Here is a 22,352-nt window from a genome sequence, read left to right as displayed (position 1 = left end):
TAAAATGGTCTACAGTGGTCCACAATGGTCTAAAATGGTCTAGAATGGCTACAATGGTCTGAAATGGTCTACAATGATCTACAACGGTCTACAATGATCTACAACGGCTACAATGGTCGACAATGGTCTACAATGTGCTAAAATGGTCTACAATGGTCTAAAATGGTCTACAATGGTCTACAATGGTGTACAACAGTCTACAATGGCTACAATGGTCTAAAATGGTCTACAATCATCTTAAATAGTCTACAATGGTCTAAAATGGTCTACAGTGGTGTACAACGGCCTACAATGGCTACAATGGTCTAAAATGGTCTACAATGGTGTAAAATGCTCTACAGTGGTCCACAATGGTCTAAAATGGTCTAGAATGGCTACAATGGTCTGAAATGGACTACAATGATCTACAACGGTCTACAATGGTCGACAATGGTCTAAAATGGTCTACAATGGCTACAATAGTCTGAAATGGTCTACAATGATCGACAACGGTCTAAAATGGTCTAGAATGGCTACAATGGTCTAAAATGGTCTACAATGGTGTACAACAGTCTACAATGGCTACAGTGATCTAAAATGGTCTACAATGGTGTAAAATGCACTACAATGGTCTAAAATGGTCTACAATGGTCTACAATGGTGTACAACGGTCTCGATTGGTATACAATGGTCTACAATGATGCACCAGAGCTCAGAATGAGTAATAGCAACACTCGGCATGACTCTTTGTGCTTTAACAAACTAGTTTACGACACCAGGCTGTGAATGGTGTCCAGAGGTGGCATGAAAAAGCAAAAGCCTGTTTCTCTCAATACTGGTTCCCTCTATAGATTTGTTTTACTAAATAAACCTACCTGGAACTGAACAGTGTCGGCAAACTAGCCAGATTAACAAAGAGATGTTGCTTTAAGCACTCTTGGAACTCTTTTATAGTAAAGCTGCAGATGTGGAGCTCACTGAAGGAATTCCCAGTTCAACGACGTTGACTGCTGCAGTTTTCTAAGCGCCCCTTTTGCTAGCGAACCGTGGCAAAGAAAGGCCAAAGGTACCAGTTTGACGAAGACACTCAAGGAGGTTGTGATGGAAGAGAAAACAAGAGGGCAAACAGAAATAGTTCTCAGGGAGCGTCTTCAAGCGCCGCCAGGGGAACCCTCTGAGTTGGAAACTGTAGACATTCCTCTGTATTGATTTAAAACATAACTGTGTTTTAAAAAAGCATCTCCGAGGACCCTCTGACCTAAAACCTGCAGGTATTATGAGTTATTTTGCGCTACTTTAAACGCTAAACGGTGTAAAAATCACACAAGAACATTTTATACGGTATCTGAACCTTTTTTCTGACCCTGACCAAAAAGATGAAATTGGACACTGAACGGCTTCAGTCATTAATCATTTTCACTAAATGACATTTAGTAAAACAGAAACTGAATAAAGAAATAAAGAATCTTTCTTTAATGTTAAAAGAGCAGATGTTAACATCACTGATTCATCCTCCCGTACTTCAGAAAACCTTTAGTTTCCCATTTTTTGTGATATCTTAGAATTATAAGAAAGCTTAAACATCAACCTGTATTTTCTTCATTCCCCTGTCTGTCTTGCTTTTTTCTTCCTTTCTTCCCTCGTGTTCCCACCCTTCGTCTTGCTTTTTAACCTTCTCTCTTTGTTTATTTCTTTTTATTTCTTCTCTTTCTCTGGGTCCCTTCCCCCAGTTTTCCCATCTCTGTGCTCCACCGGGAGCAGGGCGAAGCCCACTGGTGCCCTAGCAACCACCACGCCACCGCCTCTGTCCCGGCAACCGACCGTCGTCAGGGCTGCCGACCCCTGACCCCATCACAGCTGCTCAGCCATAACATGTCCCACAATCCCCTGCTCTCGGCTCGTTCCCGTGACCAGGGGGTCACTCGCCAGAGTCGGCGGTGAATAAAAACTGCACTACTTTCACTTTGTTCTCCGTCCACTTCTTTAAAAAAAGAGGAGGAGGAGAAGTTTAAAAATAGAGGAGAGTCAGAAAATAGAGTAGGGGTGAAGGAAAACATGAGGGGTGATGAGAAGGAGGGGAGAAAGGAGGCAGGAAAGAAATATGGACCTGAGAGAAGAAATAAGGAAAGGAAAGGTAGAGAAGGATAAACAAGGGAACATGACGACATGACGGAAAACAAGGACCAGTGATTACAGGTGAGGAGGGGAAAAGAAACATACGGGGGGAGCAGAAAGGAAAGAGCAGACATAACAAAGAGAAAGACTAAGATAAGAGGAGTGACAAGAAGTGCGAAGAAAGACGGGGAGGGAAAAGAAAGAAAGGAGACAAAACCAGGTGATGAGAGGAAAACTAAGGAGACAAGAAGAGATCAGGCTACTGACTGAAAAAGCAAACACTCGATTTAAGAAAGGAGGCATCGGCAGAGGCATCGGGGGGGGGGGATAAAAGCAGAGATGAAGAAATGTGATAAGAAAAATGGGGGAAAGGAACAAAAGAAAGAATAGAAATCAAGTAACCTGAACAAGGATGTTGAAAGGAAGCAAAAAGATAAAGGTGGGAGGGATGCGTTAAGTATTAGTTCAACAACTTCCTTCTCTAATTCAGGGCACTAGTTTGAGTTAAAAGTTCAAAACACATAAGAAAGCTCATAGATTCTTGTTTGTTACAAGTCAAAAGAGTAATAGCCTTGAAGTGGAAGGATGTTCAGAGTCCTAATTCCACTCAGTGGTTAAAAAAAAAGTATTCACACCAAAGAGCGAAACTACCGGAGTCAAATTCCTTCTTGGACAATGTTCGAACCTGGCCAATAAAGATGATTCTGATTCTGATTCTGATTCTGAATTAGCCCATTTCCTGTATAAGAACAGCAAAGTCACAAGAAAAGGGGCATTGAAAATAAACAGCAATTCATTAATTAATCTAATCTTTGTTCATGAGAATCATTGGGCAGATTGTCCATAAAATGTAAAAAGGGTGACCACATGTCATTAAATGTTTCAACTTTACCTCTTAGAATGTATGTTAGTTTTTCTAATACTAGGTGATAAAATAAAATAAACAATAAAACAAATGTGGTATTTCTATGATACAGAATAAACAGTATAAACATTTAAGGTGCAGCAGTTTGAGGTAGAGAGGGAAAAGAAAAGAAAAGAAAAAGGGACAGTTCTGAATAAAAATAAACATAACCTATTTACAATTTTACAGGGCAATTATACAAAAAATATACAAAAGATTATACAAATTATACAAAGATACAAATTATACAAAAAATAAAATTGTAATTGCAATTGACAAATGTATTGTATTGTATGTATATATGTATTAACACCTGCATCTTTTTTTTTCTTTTTTTCCCCTTGAGTTAAATCCTTTTATTTTCTTTATTTTGTTTTATTCTTTACTTTTGATTATTATTACTAGTTATTTTATGTATTCACATATTTTCTGTCGAGTACTTTTGCTGAGGACCTTGGAGGGGGCGGTTGGGTTTGTTGTTATGAATGTTTTGTATGTTGGTTATTTGAGAGAAAATCAATAAACTGAATTTGAAAAAAAAAAAAAAAAAAGAGTTCAAAACACACCGTTAGTGTTGGAAAATTATTCACCTTTAAGTGTTGCACATTTTATCACTCCTTGGTTAAGGTTTCCATCGTGTCACGTGGGCACTGCCCCTCCATAAATAACATCTCACCATCAACGGTTCTGCAGTTCCTCAAGTGACCACTAGGAGCTGGTTCCGCCTTAAGAGTCCAATCTGTGGCTCCGACCGAGCACCAGGCTTGTTGTTCTGGCTATTAGTTAATTTATGGATCAATTAGGGGCTCTGCCGGAGTCAGCCGGGCCGGGGTGGCGGCTCTTGGAGCTCCGGAGAGTTAGACGGGTCTGGCTGCAGGGGTGGAGCTGGTCCCTGATAGGCCCCGACTCTCTCCAAGGTTCTGAACCCAAACCCATCTCCTGAAAATCCCCAAGCATGACTGCAGGCTACATTCAGATCTCCGTATGACTGTGACTAAAGTTGCTTTGGTCAACGAAAATTATGAATAAATATCGTCAACGAACCTTTATCACCTGAGGAAAATGAGACGAGACGCAGCGAAAATGCTGGCCATGTGACGATAACGATAATTAAATATATAATACAATGTCGTAGAAGAATAAAAACAAGACTAAAATGTAGATTAAAAAACAAAAACTCTGCTAAAACGTGTCTTCATTTTCATTGACCAAAACGAGACGAAATGTTCTAACAAAGATCCTTAATGTCCATGTTTTCAGTAGTTTCTCTGGTTTAGTTCTGCTGGGTGACGTTAGTCCTCAATCCCAGTCGCTGCAGCGGGGAATCAGATCCAGAAGATGCAGCTGCAGAGTTAGAGGCTGATGCAGTTAACGCAGAGATCTAGGTTCACGTCCATTAAAAACAAAGTTACATAGAGAAAGGGGCCGATGGCCGGCCACGCGGGGATCTGCTCTGGGGCTGGGAGAAGAAGAAGAAGAGACCATCTTTGGATACTTTCCTACATAGACGTGGAAAAAAAAACCCCAATGTGTCGTCGAAAAAAGAAAAAGGTGGGGAGAAATGCGGAAAAATAAAAAAGTTGTAAACTCAAATTAAAGCTGCAAGCAGCGATGAACGGGCCCTCGCACTCATGGCCACTGTCCCCCATAAGCATACCAGAAATGACACCACCCACGACTCTCTATGTCAAACCATTCAAAAGTTATGGCAGAGAAAAGTATTCTAGGGGGCGCTGTTGAGCCGTTAGGCCACGCCCATTAATGCAAACCATGAAATATCAAATTTATCACCAGGCCTGGCTTGTGTGCAAAATTTGGTGAGTTTTGGGGAACTATCAAATATGGACCAATCAGATGAAGGGGAGGCGTGCTTTTTGGCGTCTAGCGTCGCCACGGTAACGCTTTTGAAAGAGAAAAGTAATGCGCGTAATCGCAGGATGGAAACGCATATTTTGATGTATAACACACCTGGGTGCACGTTACGGTTCGGGCCGTATTAACTGCCGAAGGAATGGCATAAATTGCGCCAAAATTCCGCGATTAATTCAAAATGTTCAAAATGGCCGACTTCCTGTTCGGTTTCGGCCATGGCGCCAAGAGACTTTTCTTTTAGTTGCCACATGATACAGGTGTATACCGATTTTCGTTCATGTTCCTCAAACCGTATTGTGGGGCTTGAGGCACAAAGTTTTTTCTGTCTGAACCAACCAGATGAAGGGTGGGCGCGCTTTTTGGCGTCTAGCGTCGCCACGGTAATGCTTTTGAAAGAGAAAAGTAATGCGTGTTGTCGCAGGATGGAGACGCACATTTTGATGTATAACACACCTGGGTGCACGTTACGGTTCGGGCCGTATTAACTGCCGAAGGAATGACATAAATTTCGCCAAAATGACACGATTAATTCAAAATGGCCGACTTCCTGTTCGGTTTCGGCCATGGCGCCAGGAGACTTTTCTTTAAGTTGCGACATGATACAGGTATGTAACGATTTTTGTGCATGTACGTCAAACCGTATTGTGGGGCTTGACGCACAAAGTTTTCAAGGGGGCGCTGTTGAGCCATATTGCCACGCCCATTAATGCAAACCATTAAATATCAAATTTTTCGCCTGGCCTGGCTTGCGTGCAAAATTTGGTGAGGGGCAAAGAGTCCCTCCTTTCGTCAGAAGAAAAATAAGAAGAAGAATATTTCCTACAGATACAATAGGGCCTTCGCACTGTAAGTGCTCGGGCCCTAATAATAAGATAACCTTGTTTGAATTGTAAAATGGGTTTGGCTAAATACAATCTTTGACTAAAACGAGACTAAAATGGTCCTGGACAATTCTGACTAAAATAGGACTAAAATGCTCAGACTTTTAGTTGACTGAAACTTGACACGACTAAAAGGACAATGAACGTGACTAAAACTAATAAAAACTAAAATGATAGCTTGACCCAAAGACTAGACTAAAACTAAAATTGAAACAGGCTGACAGAAACAACACTAACTGTGACGCTACAACGCTGAGATCTGGGAGAGAAGAAAAGAAAAACATCCCATCACCTCTGGTGACACCGAACTTTTACCGTACTTCTTGCTTGTTTGTTTGGAGAGTCAATGCCCCAACTGGCCAGCTGACGCATGGCACTCGAAAAGATCATATCAGGTGATGTCAGAGGCTGGAAGACACGGCAGTGCACGTCACCATGGCAACGGCGGCAACAACGCTGCACGGAAAGGTCCCCTGATGGGGCAGCGGTTAGCTTTCAGTTAAACAGATGTTGCTTGAAATAGAGAATAAGAATTTTGTCTGATGAAGCAGTGTGTGTGTGTGTGTGTGTGTGTGTGTGTGTGTGTGTGTGTGTGTGTGTGTGTGTGTGTGTGTGTGTGTGTGTGTGTGTGTGTGTGTGTGTGAGTGTGTGTTTCAGGTGTACAGGTGCTGTCCTCAGTGTAACCTGAGCTGATCTTTATTAATAAATAATGCATCTGAACCCGTCAGCTCCTCAGTCAGCTCATAATCAGGTACCTGCAGCTTATCCTGCCTTTTGCCCTCCAAAGGACACACACACACACACACATTCACACACACACTCACACACAACCAGGCTCGTCGGACCACCACACGACGTCCGAGTCAGAGATTATCTGACTCTTTCCACCCTCAGGAACTGCACATTTCGCCGTGCCGAGGGCCCGACCCCAGGATGAATCCTGAATAGTGAGTGTTTCCTCTGCATGCTGTTGTGTTTCTCCGTAAACGAGGTGGAAATATTCATTTCCTGTTAGACACTGACTGGTATTTGCTACAGATGCGGTCAGTCGGGGGGAGAAGTTCACATTTCATGTTTGTTGATGTGTTCGCTGCAGTGGAAGTACACACAAACCCGCGTTGTTGCTGTTTTACGTTCATCCAGAGATACAATAAGCGGCTTTGTTGTGGAGGTTCGTGCGAGGAAGACGATCTGAGAGCTTCACCCGACCCAGAAACTCTTCTTGTGGCTTTTTTTCCATGACATGGTTACGGCTCAGCTCTGCACCATCTGCTGTAGCAATAAACGTTTTATTTTCCACTTTCCACGACCACCTTAATACGGGTGATAATACTCAATATATATCAGAAATATATATACACTGTAGTCCTTTGAATTGTAACACAAACCTAACTCTGTTCAGGTGAAACAAAGAAATGATGATTGTTTTAATAACAGAAGGTTATTTTCAACCCAGTGAAGCTCACAATGAATAATGAGAAAGATAAAAAAAAAGCCTTCAAGTCTTTAAACATTGATGTTTACGGATCATAATGCAAACATTATCATCTGTAACTTAACCACATTTGATGAGGCTTCAAGCTTGACCTCCATTACTTATTTATGAATAACAGAGAACAAGACAACCCCCAGGTTTCTCTTCAGTGCTGTAGCCAGGTTGAGTACGAGCCACAGCTCTGTGGAGCCTTGTATTCCTTTAACTCTGAGTAGTAATTACTTCATGAGCTTCATCTAAACTGAAATTCTCTGATTCACATTCGTCTCTGTTATGTCGTCTAACGGCTTTGAAACTATGGAACCTGATTGATCTTTAGATGTCTGTATTGAGCTCTTTGAGCTGACAGCAACAACAGTTTCACCTACACCACCAACACGCCTCGCTGTCTCTGTCCCATCATGACTATCCTGTCATGGTTCTTGTTTGATAAACAGTTTAGCATTGGATATAATCATAATCGATCTATCTGTATTGACCACTGTGTCCCCCAGTGTTTTAATGTTGCTGCCATTAAATGTTGACCAAAAATACCCCATTTTGAGCCACAATTTGTAAAATTATCTCAGTAAAAAAGTCCAGTAAACCAACTATGAAACCTTTTTTGGACTAATTCATCAGTGGACATGTGTTTACGAAGGTCCTGCTAGATTTCAGTGCTTCATTTCATACAATCAACCACAAGAATCACCGGTGTTTGGACGTGCTGGTCAGATTAAAGGGACTGCACTGGGCTGGTTTAAGTCATATTCATCTGATAGATTCCAGTATTTTTCATTGACTCTTCCTCAAACATACGTTTACTGTGGTGTTCTCTGCTTGGACCAAAACATTTCGCTTTATATATATATATATATATATATATATATATATATATATATATATATATATATATGTGTGTGTGTGTGTGTGTGTGTGTGTGTGTGTGTGTGTATATGCTTCCATTAACCCTTTAATGCCTGATGTATAATATTTGATACATGAATTTCTGAGACCTTTGTAGCCTCATAATAACCAAAATATTCTAAAAAAACATAACAACTAAATAAAAATATGTAAATTTACATGATGTATTCATAATTATAAGGAAAGTAATTATTTCTAACATGTTTTAATACAGAATTTTAAGTTTTTGATTCCAATATATAATAACACTTCATTTATGATGATTTTTTTTTGTTATTTCTATGGATGCCCCGATACCGATACTGGTATCGGTATCGGGGCCGATACTGCCCTCATATACTCGTACTCGTACTCGCAAAAATTCTCCGATACCAGGCACCGATACTTCATTGTTGTTGTAGTTACTGGTTAGTGCGACTAGGGGGAGATGTTTAGCCGCTCCGCGGCTCCCCGGGTCAGTCTGCAGCCTGGCTGAGCAGCAGCAGCAGAGCTGCAGCTCTGTGGCTGTAGCCAGCTGTTCCATGTTTCAGTAAATACTATCTTCCTAATGATACAAACTGGACAAACCTTACTCACAGGGAACTTTATTAAACACTCCACGTAACTCACATTACAACATAAAGAATCCCATTGTTACATTCCGGTTAGCCGCGTTAGCCGGTTAGCCGTGCCTACAGACCGCAGTCTGTCTTGCTTCTGTCGTCGTCCCTTATTTTGAAATATGTCCAAGCTGCTGACATTCCGCTTGCATTAATTGTCACTATCTTGCCTGAAACGGCACCACTCTCCTCCCACCACCACGCACCACGGTTAGCCTAGCGGCTAACCGGACTGTAAGAATGGGACTGTAATGGGATTATTTATGTTCTTCTTCTTCTCTGTTTTATTGGCGGATCTCAACCAACTTTAAAGTGCATACCGCCACCTACTGTACGAGAGTGTGTAACATCATTTCACTTAGCCTGTTTTTTAAATTCTATTTGATTGTTTATGTTTCACACGGACGGCTTCAGGTGAAGCACCGCACATGCTCAATTGATGAACCTGCGATGAGACAACGTGGAGGAAAGACCAGCCGGCTGAGTTTTGTTTAAAATTTAATTCCCCTTCCAAATAAAACCTGTCTTCCAATTCATTGCATTTTTCATTGCATTTTTAGCCTAGTTATTTTTGTGGTAGAAGGATCGGTACTCGGTATCGGCGAGTACACAAATTAAAATAATCGTACTCGTACTTGGTGTGAAAAAAATGGTATCGGGACATCCCTAGTTATTTCATATATCAGCAGTATAATTATGCAGCATGGCATACATTTTCCTTGCTATCCTGATAAAAACGAACTATCTTCGTTCATGAATCTGGATGAAACCAATCACATAGCTTGATTTTAAGTATATCACTTTTTTCACTGTTTCAATACTGCAAAAATGATGACCACTCTCAAAGTGATGGAGAAAATAAGTCCATGTATTTATTACTTTGAGATCGTCTATTGCTTCTCATGTGACTCCCAGACCAGGGGAGGTAAACTTTTGCCATCCTGGGCTGGAAGTCTCTTCGTGCTCAAATGGAATATGTTATTCAGTACGGGACTGAAGTAAGGATTCAGTAGGGTAACCCTCTCTGAAAGAAGGGGTAAAAATAGCTACAGGTTGTCTTTTGACAGAAGAAACAGCGTGTTTGCAGTAAAGTGACTTCTGAGATGAAATGAGTTGTTTTGTAAACTCCTGCCTCGCACTCCTGTCTTCTCAAACGTGGGGCAATTCATTTCCAGATGGGAAGTTCCTTTGTTACGCTGCTGGTCAAGGGTGTGGTGGAGAAGGTGCGAAGGGTTTTGTTCAGTGGTTTGCTCCACCCACTGCTTCAGAAATGTCCATTTTAGATGCAACCACAAGATTATCGCATTTTGGTTTAGGGTTTAAGCAACAGGAGGAACCGCTACCACTGTGAAATGGTGTCACCAGAGTCTCAAAAGTCTTCAAATGGCCATCTGAAGATGAATCCCAGAGGGTGTGGATTTCAACAAACCCCGATGTTGGAGGGGCCCAACTTCTTCACAAGAAACATAAACATGTTTGCAACTTGATACCAAAAAAAAAGCCTCTATTTCTCAACTGTCTTTCAGCACCGGCCCAAAGGTCAGCAGCTGGACCCGAGCAGAGTCGCAGCGAGCGACGTGGCCGGCTGCACGAGCTCATGTGGCTGAGTTTACACAGCGACAGTTACACTTTGTCATGAATGACAAAATGAATGAGTTAAAATGAATGAATTAAAGGTGGACTATCAATTCTACCTTTCTGTCAACCATTAGCTGTAGATGAATTTGATGAGATACCGATAGTGAATATCTTCGTTTATACCAAGGTCTGTGTGAATACTCGATTCTGATTGGCTGGCAGAAAATCAAGGCTTGTAGAAAACAAGTTCGGTCAAATTGCCTGATATCTTTAATATCATTGCGCTGGATCAACTGCCAGGTGGTAACCACGGCAACGGAAATTCAGAGAAGAAGAGCCGGCTACCGCAGGACGGAGACACGAGGGATTTTGTAATTTCTTTCAATTTATTTGGTGAATTTTACAACTTTGATGACTGGGATGCAGAAGAGGAGAGAAAAGAAAATGAAAAGAAACCGGAGAAACATAAATAAATAAATATAAATATCTCCCGTTGCTAAGTCGTATCTCAGGTCCGTCCTAGTTACTGGAGAATCAACACTGTGTCCATTAAGGACCTTATGGGATGGTAGTGATTGTTCCAGGTATTAGTCAGACCCTCAGGTGTTACCAAGGAAACTGAGTCATGACTTTGTAACTTACCAGGTTACAACGGCTGCAGACGAGAGATTAACCCTTGTGTGGTGTTCATATTGTTGTTACTCAGCCAGTGTTTGTGTGTTGTGGTGTGGTTTTTAATGCCTCACAATCAAATACTTTTATGTGAAAATACTCAATAGATGTTTACTTCATCCCAATTGCAAGCAGTATAAACAGTATAAATGGTTAATATTTGCCCTTTACCTTTGTTAGATTGAGTGTGATTTGTTATTTGGGATTCTATTTAGAATTGTATTTCTATGAATTGACTCTGTAATGTTTGAGTTTGCATGTTAACGTTTGGACCCCAGGAAGACTAGCTGTCGTTTTGGCGTCAGCTAATGGGGATCCTTTTTAATAAACAAATAATAAACCTTTGTTAGATCACATTTATAACTTATATTTAAATAGTCCGCTCAGCTGTGCCTTCTTATAAAACTAATGATTTCAACTGAAAACACATTAAAGCATGAATAACTGATTTAATATTTATGTTTTTTGGTAAGTGACCGTGGTATAAGCGGGATAATGCCCTTGAAGGTGTCCATTAACATAAATATATGGACTTCACGGGGGCGTGAACCGGTTTGCCTCAGCAAAGTCGGGCATTATCCCTTACTTAATTGAATTCCTCTGTTGTGTTTCAGTGACTACCTGTTCAAGCTTCTCCTGATTGGCGACTCTGGAGTTGGGAAGTCGTGCCTGCTGCTGCGATTTGCGGTAAGCACTACTGAAACACGCACAGATGCACAGAAACACAGAAACACACGCCGGCGTTCAGGCGTTAACAGTTTGCTGCTCCCTTCAGGACGACACCTACACCGAGAGCTACATCTCCACCATCGGAGTCGACTTCAAGATCAGGACCGTCGACATGGACGGGAAGACCGTGAAGCTGCAGATCGTATGAATTTCCACAGTGGCATTGCTGTTAATGTTGATTTTCTTGCCGTTTGAGAATATTTTAGCACAATAACTCCTCAGTGGGGGCGTGGCTGGCTAGACTGTCCCATGATTCTATGCGTGATAATGTTCTGTGATACTGAGCTCGGTGTCGTCCAGCCGTGGATCATTCAGGCTCTGCTGTGGACCTGCTGCTACTGCTATATACTATTTTACACCAAACCGGTTCCAGGGCTGGGTCTGGTTCAGTGCTGAGAACCAGTTTGTGTTTCCACAGCTCAGGTGCTAAGGGGAGCCACGTCATTACGTCTCTGCAAACGTCAGTTACGTTGCTGCGTTTGCGTGAAAGTTGCAGCAACATCTAGGTATTTGCTCTAACAGGACTTGGTCCACGTAGCTCCTCCGTGGACACATCTCTAAAAGACAGGTTGTCTCCTCCTCCTCCCATGATGCTTTGCTGCATCCAGATTCATTCTTATTTGAAAATGTCTCCGTCTCCCAGTCTTGCTGTTGCCGTTGGTCTTAACAACTCTGCCCCCTCCACTGACGTAAGCGGTTCTTTCCTCTAGCCCAGCAAAGAGTTGGTTCTACCTTGGAACCGGGTTTTCCGGCCTGGAGCCAGTTTTTTGTCAGTGGAAACAGAAAGCCCGGGTTCCAAACTCAGCACTGAACCAGAACCAGAACCAGCCCTGGAACCACTTTGGTTGAACAGGGGTATGTTGCACAGAAGAAAACCGCTGTCCTTTTATAGTCCTCTTCACTTGAATATACAAAAACCTCCTCCTCCTTTTTTATAGTTATCAATTACAACGTCTTCTCAACCACAACCAGCAAACTTGTGCCGTCCATCACCTCAGATCTGGTGTGTACCTTTCCCGGCGGCATGGATAGCTGCTAACATGCAGGATGGCTGGGTGGATAGTTACGAAGCATCCCTCCTGAAGCTAGTCCTTAAATTAATCACAATATAATCAACTACGTTTACATGCAGTCAATAACCCTTTTCTAACCGGAATATTAGCAATAACCCAGTTGCGCACGGCCATGTAAACACCAATAACCCCCTTTGAATAACCAAAAATGACCCCTGGGTTACTCCTTTTAAAACCCGAATATTGGGTCATGTATTCGCCTAACGGGATATCCCCATCAAAAGGAACATGAATTTGTTTTCTGCGCATGTTCGTTTCTCAAGGAATCCTGGTCTTTTGAGTCCAGGAAGTTCTTATAAACACGGAGAAACGTAAGACTAGGAGGAGACTAATCACTTCATAAATGTAATAAAAGATATGAACGTTTTGGCATTTGTAGACGGTAGAAAGTACCGGGATAGACAAATTTACAAGAAGGTGAGCGAAAAGTTGCGCAAAGCAGGATATGTATGAACGCCAGACCAGATCAAGCTCCGCTGGAAGACGCTGAAAAAGGAGAACTACAAGGTCGAGAAACAAAACGACTTCTACTGGGCGGTTCATTATCCGCTGTGCTGCTGTTGTTGTTATTTTGGATTTGGATACAGGAAGAAGAAGAGGAAATGACGGGAATTGCGTCATGACGTTCTCCGTGCGTCACTGGTTTGATCCAGATTTCCCAAACGATTACAATTACCATGCATACAGGGATAACCCTGTTTGCTCACGCATGGAAACTTATTCTGAATGTTTCAGTAACTGGAATATTGACCGTAACCCGAATTTTGACTGCATGGAAATGTAATCAGTGACTCAGTGAATAAACGAGAAGAAGACTCAAACACAGCTGCTGTGTGTGATGGTGTGGAGTCGGTTAACACCATGTGTGTGTGTGTGAACTCCTCAGTGGGACACAGCAGGACAGGAGAGGTTTCGAACCATCACCTCCAGCTACTACAGAGGCGCCCACGGCATCATTATCGTGTATGACGTCACGGAGCAGGTCAGTGTTCCGTTAACGGGTCTGGGGTTGGTAGCAGAAGCTCCCAGGGCTCTCTGACCTGCTCTCTCCCCCAGGAATCCTTCAACAACGTGAAGCAGTGGCTGGACGAGATCGAGCGTTACGCCTGCGAGAACGTGTCCCGGCTGCTGGTAGGAAACAAGTCTGACCTCGTCGCCAAGAAAGTGGTGGACGCGGCCACGGCTCAGGTAACGGGGGCACGCAGGGCTTCCTCTAAGTACCATTCAAGATGTTGGGGATGGGATAGTTTCCATGTCAACATCAATAATTCATTTTCACATTCAGCACCTGCCTCACTTCTAATGCATGAGTTTATTTGGGATTAAAATACATTTATTTAAAATATGAATAGGTGTAGTGACCATTTGCCTATCAAAAAAGCCACTACCTGGCTGTGATTAGAGTTAATTTATGACGCGTGCAAATACAAACTGTTTCCAATGTTCCCAATGTCTTTTTATTAATTACAGTGTTCATGCAGGTATTGCCACTTTGTCACTTGTTTCAAATATGTTTATTGGGAAACCAGTCAATAAACAGTGCATGGACAGTCGGCAATCATGTTTCCTTTTTTACAGAAAGTAGAAAAAATAAATAAATAAAATAATGATAATAATAATAATTCCACAAACACAATCCCTGAAAAAACTACGGAAGAGTATTAGGGCCATGCAGGAGAAAATATATTTGAGAGGGGAATATTTTTTTTTATTGTGCACTTCGAGAAAAAAGTCGAAATGTCGAGAAAAAAGTCATAATGTCCAGATTAATGTTGAAATACAGTTTCGAGAAAAAAGTCGAAATTTCGCCTTTTTTCTCAAAATTTCAACTTTAAAATTTCAACTCAACTATTCACGAAATATTGACTTTTTTCCCAACATTTCGACTTTTTTCTCGACAATTCGACTTTTTTCTCGAAGTGCATATTGAAAAAAAAATCTTCCTCCTCTCCAATATTATTTTTATTTTTCTCCTGCCTGGCCCTAATACTCCTCCGTACAAAACTGACAGTGAGACAAAAACAAAAAAATAATAACAAATACCAAAATCAAACCCAAACAAACAACAAAATAAAACGGCACAACAACAATACATAGACTCTCACCTATACCTATCCCTCCCTCCCCAGGAGTGCATTAAACTAGGGTTTCAGTCAGATTCCTTTTCAAGATGAGAGACCAGACGTTGCCAAATTTCATTAAAATCCTTCTACTTATCTTTCAGAATAAATCTTATTCTTTCCAAATGTAAGGTGTCTGTCAAGTCTGTCAACCAGTGCTTGAAAGAGGCACCTCTTTCTTTTTCCAGTTTAACCAGATCACTTTCTTTGCTGACATGATACCATATGCCAGAAGACGCTGCTGTGCAATAGTTATTTTACTTAGCTCAACAGATGTTCCCAGGGTTATTAAGATCGGCTCTGGTTCTATTTGGACCTCCAAAATTACAGAAAAAAATTCAAATATTTCATACCAGTAGTCTTGAATGTTGTGGCAGAGAGCATAGCTACGTAATAAGGTACAGTAGCTTCCACAGACCCACATTTCTCACACCAGGGTGAGACTTCAGGAAATATTTTATGCAACTTCATCTTGGAATAATGTAGTCTGCGCAAGATTTTAAATTGTATTAAACAGTGTCAGGCGTTGATGGAGCATTCATGAATGTACTCCAAATTATCCTCCCACACGTTGGGAGGTATCAAGGCTCCAGTCTCTCTTTCCCACTCTTTTTTTATCTTATCCATTTTAGGACGGCACATATTTTGTAGTGTGTTATATAATTGTGAAACTATGTAACGTGGATTAGGGGGCAGATTAAATAAACTCTCCAGTTCGTCCGGGTTTTCTCAAAATTAGGAAGATAAGTTTAAACATAGTCTCTGACCTGTAGGTACCTGAAAAACTGATTCTTTGGCAAGTTGTATCTTTGTTGAAGTTGTTGGAAAGAAGCAAAGGTCCCTTCTATGTGTAGGTTACCCACATTACAAATCCCTATTTGCTTCCAGGTAATAAAGGCCCTGTCCAAAACAGAGGGTGTGAAGGAGGGGTAGCAGAAATGACATTGGATTGAGTTTGAAATGTTTCCTCAATTGTTTCCATATCCTAATAGAGTCATAAATGATAGGATTACTGTATATTTAAAACAAGTTGTATTGATTGGGACGGGCGATAATATAATCGCTCTAATAGAATATGGTAGACGATCCTCCCGTTCCGCCACTTTGTCACTTGTAAACCAAAAATAAACAAACATAAATATCAGCCTGCTATTTCTATATTCACTTCTTCAACACACGCACGGTCAAAAAACCTTTCCCTCAACACAGCCACCTGTGTGTGATTGCACCTTGATTAAGTAGACCGGGCCCAATTGACTGTATCACTGCTCCCCCTAGTGGACGGAACCAAAAACACAAGATAAACACATTTGACAAAGTAACACAAATGGCTCTCACAATAGGGTTTAATAGTTTAGTTTAGTTTAGTTTAAGTTTATTTCACTCATATATACCTTTCAAGGCAACAAGGAAGAGACAGTTTTTTTTACAATTTGACTGAAAAAGGCTCAGTCAGAAGCAGAGCTTATTAATGCCCGCCTACTACACAACTTAAGCTACACAATACATGTGTCAAGTGTGAAGAAAAAAAGAGCAAAAAACAAACATAAACACAAACAAAAAACAAACATATAATACATACATATACTGTACATACACTTGCATACATACATGTACACACATAGATGCATATACATACACATACATGTCTCTTTTCCCCTTTTTTCAATTACAGCCATAACTCCCAAATATAAATGCACATAATGATTTTTTGAACATAACAAAGGAAGTACATTGCTTAAGTTTGAGATCAACACTATTCCACAGCTGGACCCCTTTAAAAGAAATACATCTTCTTTTAACTTCTTTTATCGCTTTTGGTAACAAAAATCTGCATCCATCTCTTAACTCATATTTACTCTCAGACACTATGAAAAGCTTCTGCACAAGTAGTATTATTATTAAATAGTATTTAATTAATTTGTTGAACCCTCCCTGCCCCTCTGTACTCAGTACTCGAGTTGTAAAAAAAAATCAGGGGGGATGGTGGATTTGATCATATGAGGACAGATAATTTGTGCTGATTACAAATAATATAATATATTACAAATAATAGCAGTGACCAAAACACCTGCAGAAATACTGCAGGAATGACATAGCAGCAGTTAAATGCAGCCTTCTGTAAGCTTTAAATATCCACTGGGCTTACATCAAATACATCAAAACACAACAATAAAAAACACTTTTCTGAACTTATCAATATGACTCTGTCCTTCACAGGATAAGTAAAATGGATCACTGCAAAAACTCAAAATAAGAATATTTGTCCTATTTCTAGTTAAAATGCCTCATTTTAGTAAAAAATCTCATTACACTTAAAACAAGACTCATCACTGGAAAAAACAACAATTTTCACCTGTTTCAAGTAGATTTTCACTTGAAATAAGTGGAAAAATCTGCCAGTGGAACAAGATTTTTTTGCTTGTAATGAGAAGATAAATCTTGTCCCACTGGCAGATTTTTCTACTTTATTTCAAGTGAAAATGTACTTGAAACAGATGAAAATTGTCAAATAAGTTATTTTTCTGGTGATATTTTTCTGGTGATGACTCTAAATGTTGAAATAGCAGTAAAACCACATTCATTGATGAAATGACATAATGGATGGAAAGGAGGGATGGCAGTTTTACAGGGGGGGATGATTTTGACCGTTTTTATTTCAGGGGGGGATGCCACCCCCCTCATCCCCCTCATCCCCCCTCAACTCCAGTACTGCCTGTATTCCCCTCCCAGGACTTGGGCTCGGCCCTGAAAATCCCCTTCCTGGAGACGAGCGCCAAGAGCTCGGCCAACGTGGAGAGAGCCTTCCTCACCATGGCCTCGGAGATCCACCGGCGCCTGGCCAGCGAGGGCGGCATGCAGGGCCAGACCTCAGGGGCCTCAGGGGCCTCAGGGGCCTCGGGGCCCAGCACCAAGATCAACAGCGCCCCCGTGTGGCTGGGAGGGGAGAAGCAAACGCCAGAGACCAGCAACTGCTGCTGAGACGGATAGTTTCTGGACTAAATGTGTGTGTTTACACTCACACACGGTCACATTTTTGACTTATTTATTATTTAAGTTGAAACAGAAATACTGTTTTAGAATCTTTAACTTGAGTAAATTACATTTTTGAGTTTTTTTTTTAAAAGGCATTTATTATAATATCTATATGCTTTTCCTAAACACAACAGGAAACAACAAATAGTTAAATAATTTAGCCAAATGACTAAACTTGTATTTTCATCGATGGTAAAGTGGAATCACAAACATGTCTTGGTATATTTAGATATTACTTAAATGTATGAGCGGTTAAAGTTGCTTTTTATTTGTACTGTTTTTTTTTCAGACTACTATAGTTTCCCTCAATGGTTACTTATTTTATTTAATCTCCTAGTATTTGTTGTGTTTTGTTCATTGTTTGTGACAATAAAGATCTCTTTGGAGTCTGATATGGAGATAATGTGGTCAGATCACCCAATAAGATTCAATGTTTTCTAATTATGTCCAAATGACGACTTTGCAGAAAGAGGTAAAGAAATAAGACTTGCAATTTTTAATAGAAAATAGTTGTCCCCTAAAATGGATCTGTCGATCCAGCAAGTTTGAATTTTGTCAGAAATAGTGTGAATCTTAAACAGGAGAAAGGCGAACTTACATCTGTACTTGTGACAAAGGTACCAGAATCATCAATGTGAAGCCAGTGATGTCTATTTTAATGGATTCATTTAGAATCTTTCATGCTTTAACTTACAGTATAATGCTTGATGGTGTGAAGGAACAAAGGAGGCAAAGATATCAGAAATACAGTGTGATATGGATGTTTCTCAGTTTGGTTGAAGAGCAGATATTTTAATGTTTGCATTACTGTAAGGTGTAGCTTTTGCATATTTCTTTTGCTGGTAAACAAACTAATTTGCAAAGTTTGTTTTGCAAAACTGTTTTACCTGAAGAAAGCTGGTTTAGGCTCAAGCAGATGCCCGTGACCCTAAAAAGGAATATGGATGGATGGATGGATGGATGGATGGATTGATGGATCGATGGGTGGGTGGATGGATGGATGGATGGATGGATGGATGGATGGATGGATGGATGGATTGACAGACGGACGGATGGATGGGCACAAGGTATTCATATCTGTAATTTTTCAACAGAAATCTTTTCTCTTCAAACACCAGGAACTAAACTAATATGTAACTTTTAAGCTCTGAAAGGACAAAGATAGTTTCAGGTGACAAAAAAAACAAACAGTTTGTAGGTTCTTTGATTTAATCTGTGAACCTTATTTCGACTACAGCAGAGTAAATGACCACCGTTGAGGTAATTTCTTCATCAGGATGCTAGAGGACAGTAAACACCTCTGATACGAGGAAATGAAATCAGTCCACAAGCACGACCTCTTCACGATCTGGCTGCATTTATCATTTATTTATCTTCATGTCTGTTTGTTTCTAACACAAAGATTAAGGCACACAAATTTTTCCACATGTACACGGAGGAGAGCATTAAAAATGTAATCTATTATAGATATTTATTTATAAAAGAAATGTGTTACAATGAAGCTGATATCGGACTTTCCTGTTTTGAAAGGCTCTGGTTTTCCTTCTATCTTATTCTTTGATTTGGTGAATCAAAGTAGTTAAAATCGAATCTACAAACATCTCACCTCCAGGATAAGATGCTATTCTATCGCTGGATACTTCCCCTAGTAAAGCTACAGTAGGTACCCATTACACCTGGATGAAGTGAGGAAAGCCGAGAGTAAAGCATCTTTCCCAAGGATGCACAAAGTGACGCCAGTGCCAGGGATCGAACCCACGACCTTCGGATCATGAGCCCGAAGCCCCGACCACGAGGCCTCTCCACTCATCAAAAATCATTAGTCATCAGAAAAAAAATACAACCTTCAGACGGACAGTTTTATTAATTTATTTATGTAACTTCCCAACAAATTATTACATCATGCAAAACACTGATGTTTAAGTTATTGTACATCCTGAATATAAATAATATTACCAAAACAATTTGGTTTGTGGGTTTATGGGATTCATTTTTGTAGTATCTGCTGTGTCGTCTTTGCTGTAAAATCAGTTTTTTTTTATTTTGATTGTTTGTTTGTTTGTTTTAAAGGAAACAAAACTATTTAAAAATATAAATCATCATTACAAATATATGTACTTTTTCATTTAATGACAATATTTTCTAAATATTACAAACAAAATATCTATTTAAATACGGACTGGTCCTGAATGTGAAGTAAAGGTTCAGAATCTAGTCATCTTGCATCTCGTCTTTACTGTAAAATCCGTTTCTTATTTTGTTTGTTTGTTTTAAAGGAAACAAAACACCATAAACCCACAGCAAATGTGTATGTGTGTGTGTGTGGGGGGGGGGGGGGGGGGGATATATATACATGTTTAAAAATATAAATCATCATAAATAATATATATACTTGACAATATTATGACAATATGACAATATTTTCTAAATATTACAAACAAAATATGTATTTAAAAACGAACTGGTCCTGAATTTGAAGTAAAAGTTTGCACATTCTGAATCTAGTGATCTTGCTAAGTTAAAAACCGTACACTTTAGGGATAGTAGTAATTAGTAATTAGTAATGTTTTTTGTTTCGATTGTTCTCATTTATCATCCTTTTCATCTATTACTTGCTGTAAAACACTTTGACACACATAAAGGCTGTTGTAAAGTGCTGTATAAATAAAGTACATTACATTACATTAATTAATATTAGTATCAGCAGAGCCGGCCCAAGGCATAAGCGAACTAAACGGCTGCTTAGGGGCCCGTGACCACTAGGGGGCGCCCAAGAGTTAAAAAATAAAAACTTTTCTTTAGATTTTTTTCTCCCCAATTTTACCCAAGCTTTTGCACATTTTTACAAAGTTTTCAGAACTAATTATTTGACTTAATATTTGATTTTTAAACAATTTTCGTTACCTTGTTTCTGGTACCTCTGTTCATTTACATCATTATTTAAGTATTTGTTTGATTTTATTTGTTTATTCTATTTAATAATGTCTGTTTTTGTACATTTGAATGTATTCTTATATGGAGAACATATTGACGAGGTTCTGTTTATCTAAATTGAGGGATTTAATTATAGTTCTAGTTTTTGTAGTACTTTGTTCTTGCGCTTAATTGTTGTTGTTCCACTTCAAATTCTTGTTGCACATTGCTGTTGCAGTTTATTTAAAACCAAAAATAAAGTAGATAAGGTGTTTACAGTAAATGGTTTATAAATGATCTATTTGATTATTTTGTTTCTTTTAGTAGGCCTACACTGTAGACCAGTGATTCTTAACCATAGGGCCGCGGCCCACACTTGGGCCGCGAGCGCCATCTAGTGGGCCGCCAAAAAAAATTCAGTTTTGTACGTGTGGGCCGCGAGGGCCGCGGGACTGCATAGCAACTCCCAACCAAATGAGGAGAAGAAGACACTCAGCTAGCTGTACGTGTAATAGTAAGAGAAATGGTGTGTCTTTACAGAGAAAATCCTTCATTTTGCACAGAGTAGGTTTAGATCCGCCAGGATTAGGGATCGATTAATTGGGTCTGCGCCCAGAGCGAGCGAGCGCGGCGTCATCATTTATCCCGGCGCGTCCCCGCGGCCGGGGAGGTCGGCTGAGGCTGCCGCTCGGGCGGTGGGCTCCGTCGTTACTGCTGAAGGATGGTAGATGTAGATGCGTGGGCTGTCGTGTCTGCTGGACTGGACTGTTCGGGCTTTCGAAAAAGCATCAGAAAGTACCGTAACTGCTGCAGCGCGACCAGAGAGCTGCGGTGCGGGCTGTGCCCGTCGCAGCTGATCAGGCTCGGATGAACCCGACACACTGAATCCTGACAACTTATTAATGTAAATAACTTAAAGTAAAATCAAACTAAGTTTTGTCCTCGCTGTATTTTTAAATATGCAACCCGGAATGGACAAATTCATCCTGTTCAGTCTTCCCACTGGGACAAAACCAGTGTCTCATACGTTCAGAGACCGTGGCGTTCAAAGTGCGAAAGTGAAACGCCACTGAAACAAAACACAAAGTTTTTCATCAAACATATCCACTCAAGTCTGAACTGAAGTCACAGAAAATAAACTGACCATCTTAAAACACCCATGTTTGGGTCCAGATACAGCTGTGAAGCAGCTTTCTCCACAGTGAACATAATTAAAACTAAATATCGTTTCAGGCTCATCAATGAGCACCTCCACATGCATATGAGAACCTGAACCTGAACCTTAAATTGTTAAGATGTGTTTATATTAATTTAGTATAAAAATGTGTTGAGACAATTAACAAAGAAAAGGGGAAATTCAAACTGCTGCTAGAGAAATAAAATAAGATAGCATTTGAAAAATAAAATAAAATCTACTTTATTTTTAAGAGAAAAAAATATGTTTAATTCAAGTTAAACATGTTAATTGGCAAATATGTAC

The 22,352-nt window shown here is 40.2% G+C and overlaps 1 protein-coding gene across 1 annotated transcript; it reads left to right on the top strand.

Annotated features, from left to right (window-relative positions):
- The first annotated feature begins 6,587 nt into the window (after window positions 1-6,587).
- LOC133442027 (ras-related protein Rab-1B-like) lies at window positions 6,588-18,289 on the top strand. The gene is made up of 6 exons (XM_061719906.1): window positions 6,588-6,698; window positions 11,616-11,688; window positions 11,777-11,872; window positions 13,690-13,785; window positions 13,860-13,991; window positions 17,657-18,289. Exons 1-6 carry the CDS (start codon window positions 6,685-6,687, stop codon window positions 17,903-17,905), a joined length of 660 nt encoding a protein of 219 aa, XP_061575890.1. The 5' UTR covers window positions 6,588-6,684; the 3' UTR covers window positions 17,906-18,289.
- Window positions 18,290-22,352: the final 4,063 nt, after the last annotated feature.

Source organism: Cololabis saira, chromosome 4, assembly GCF_033807715.1.
Source record: "Cololabis saira isolate AMF1-May2022 chromosome 4, fColSai1.1, whole genome shotgun sequence".
NCBI classification, from domain to species: Eukaryota; Metazoa; Chordata; class Actinopteri; order Beloniformes; family Belonidae; genus Cololabis; species Cololabis saira.
Note: the sequence above shows the minus strand (reverse complement) of the source record. Positions and strands in the feature narration are given on the sequence as shown.

What these genes read in the sequence shown, in the direction of transcription:
- LOC133442027 (XM_061719906.1), top strand. An exon ending in AGACCGTGAAGCTGCAGATC is followed by an intron (nt 11,873 to 13,689) that starts GTATGAATTTCC and finishes TGAACTCCTCAG; the next exon opens with TGGGACACAGCAGGACAGGA. An exon ending in TGTATGACGTCACGGAGCAG is followed by an intron (nt 13,786 to 13,859) that starts GTCAGTGTTCCG and finishes TCTCTCCCCCAG; the next exon opens with GAATCCTTCAACAACGTGAA.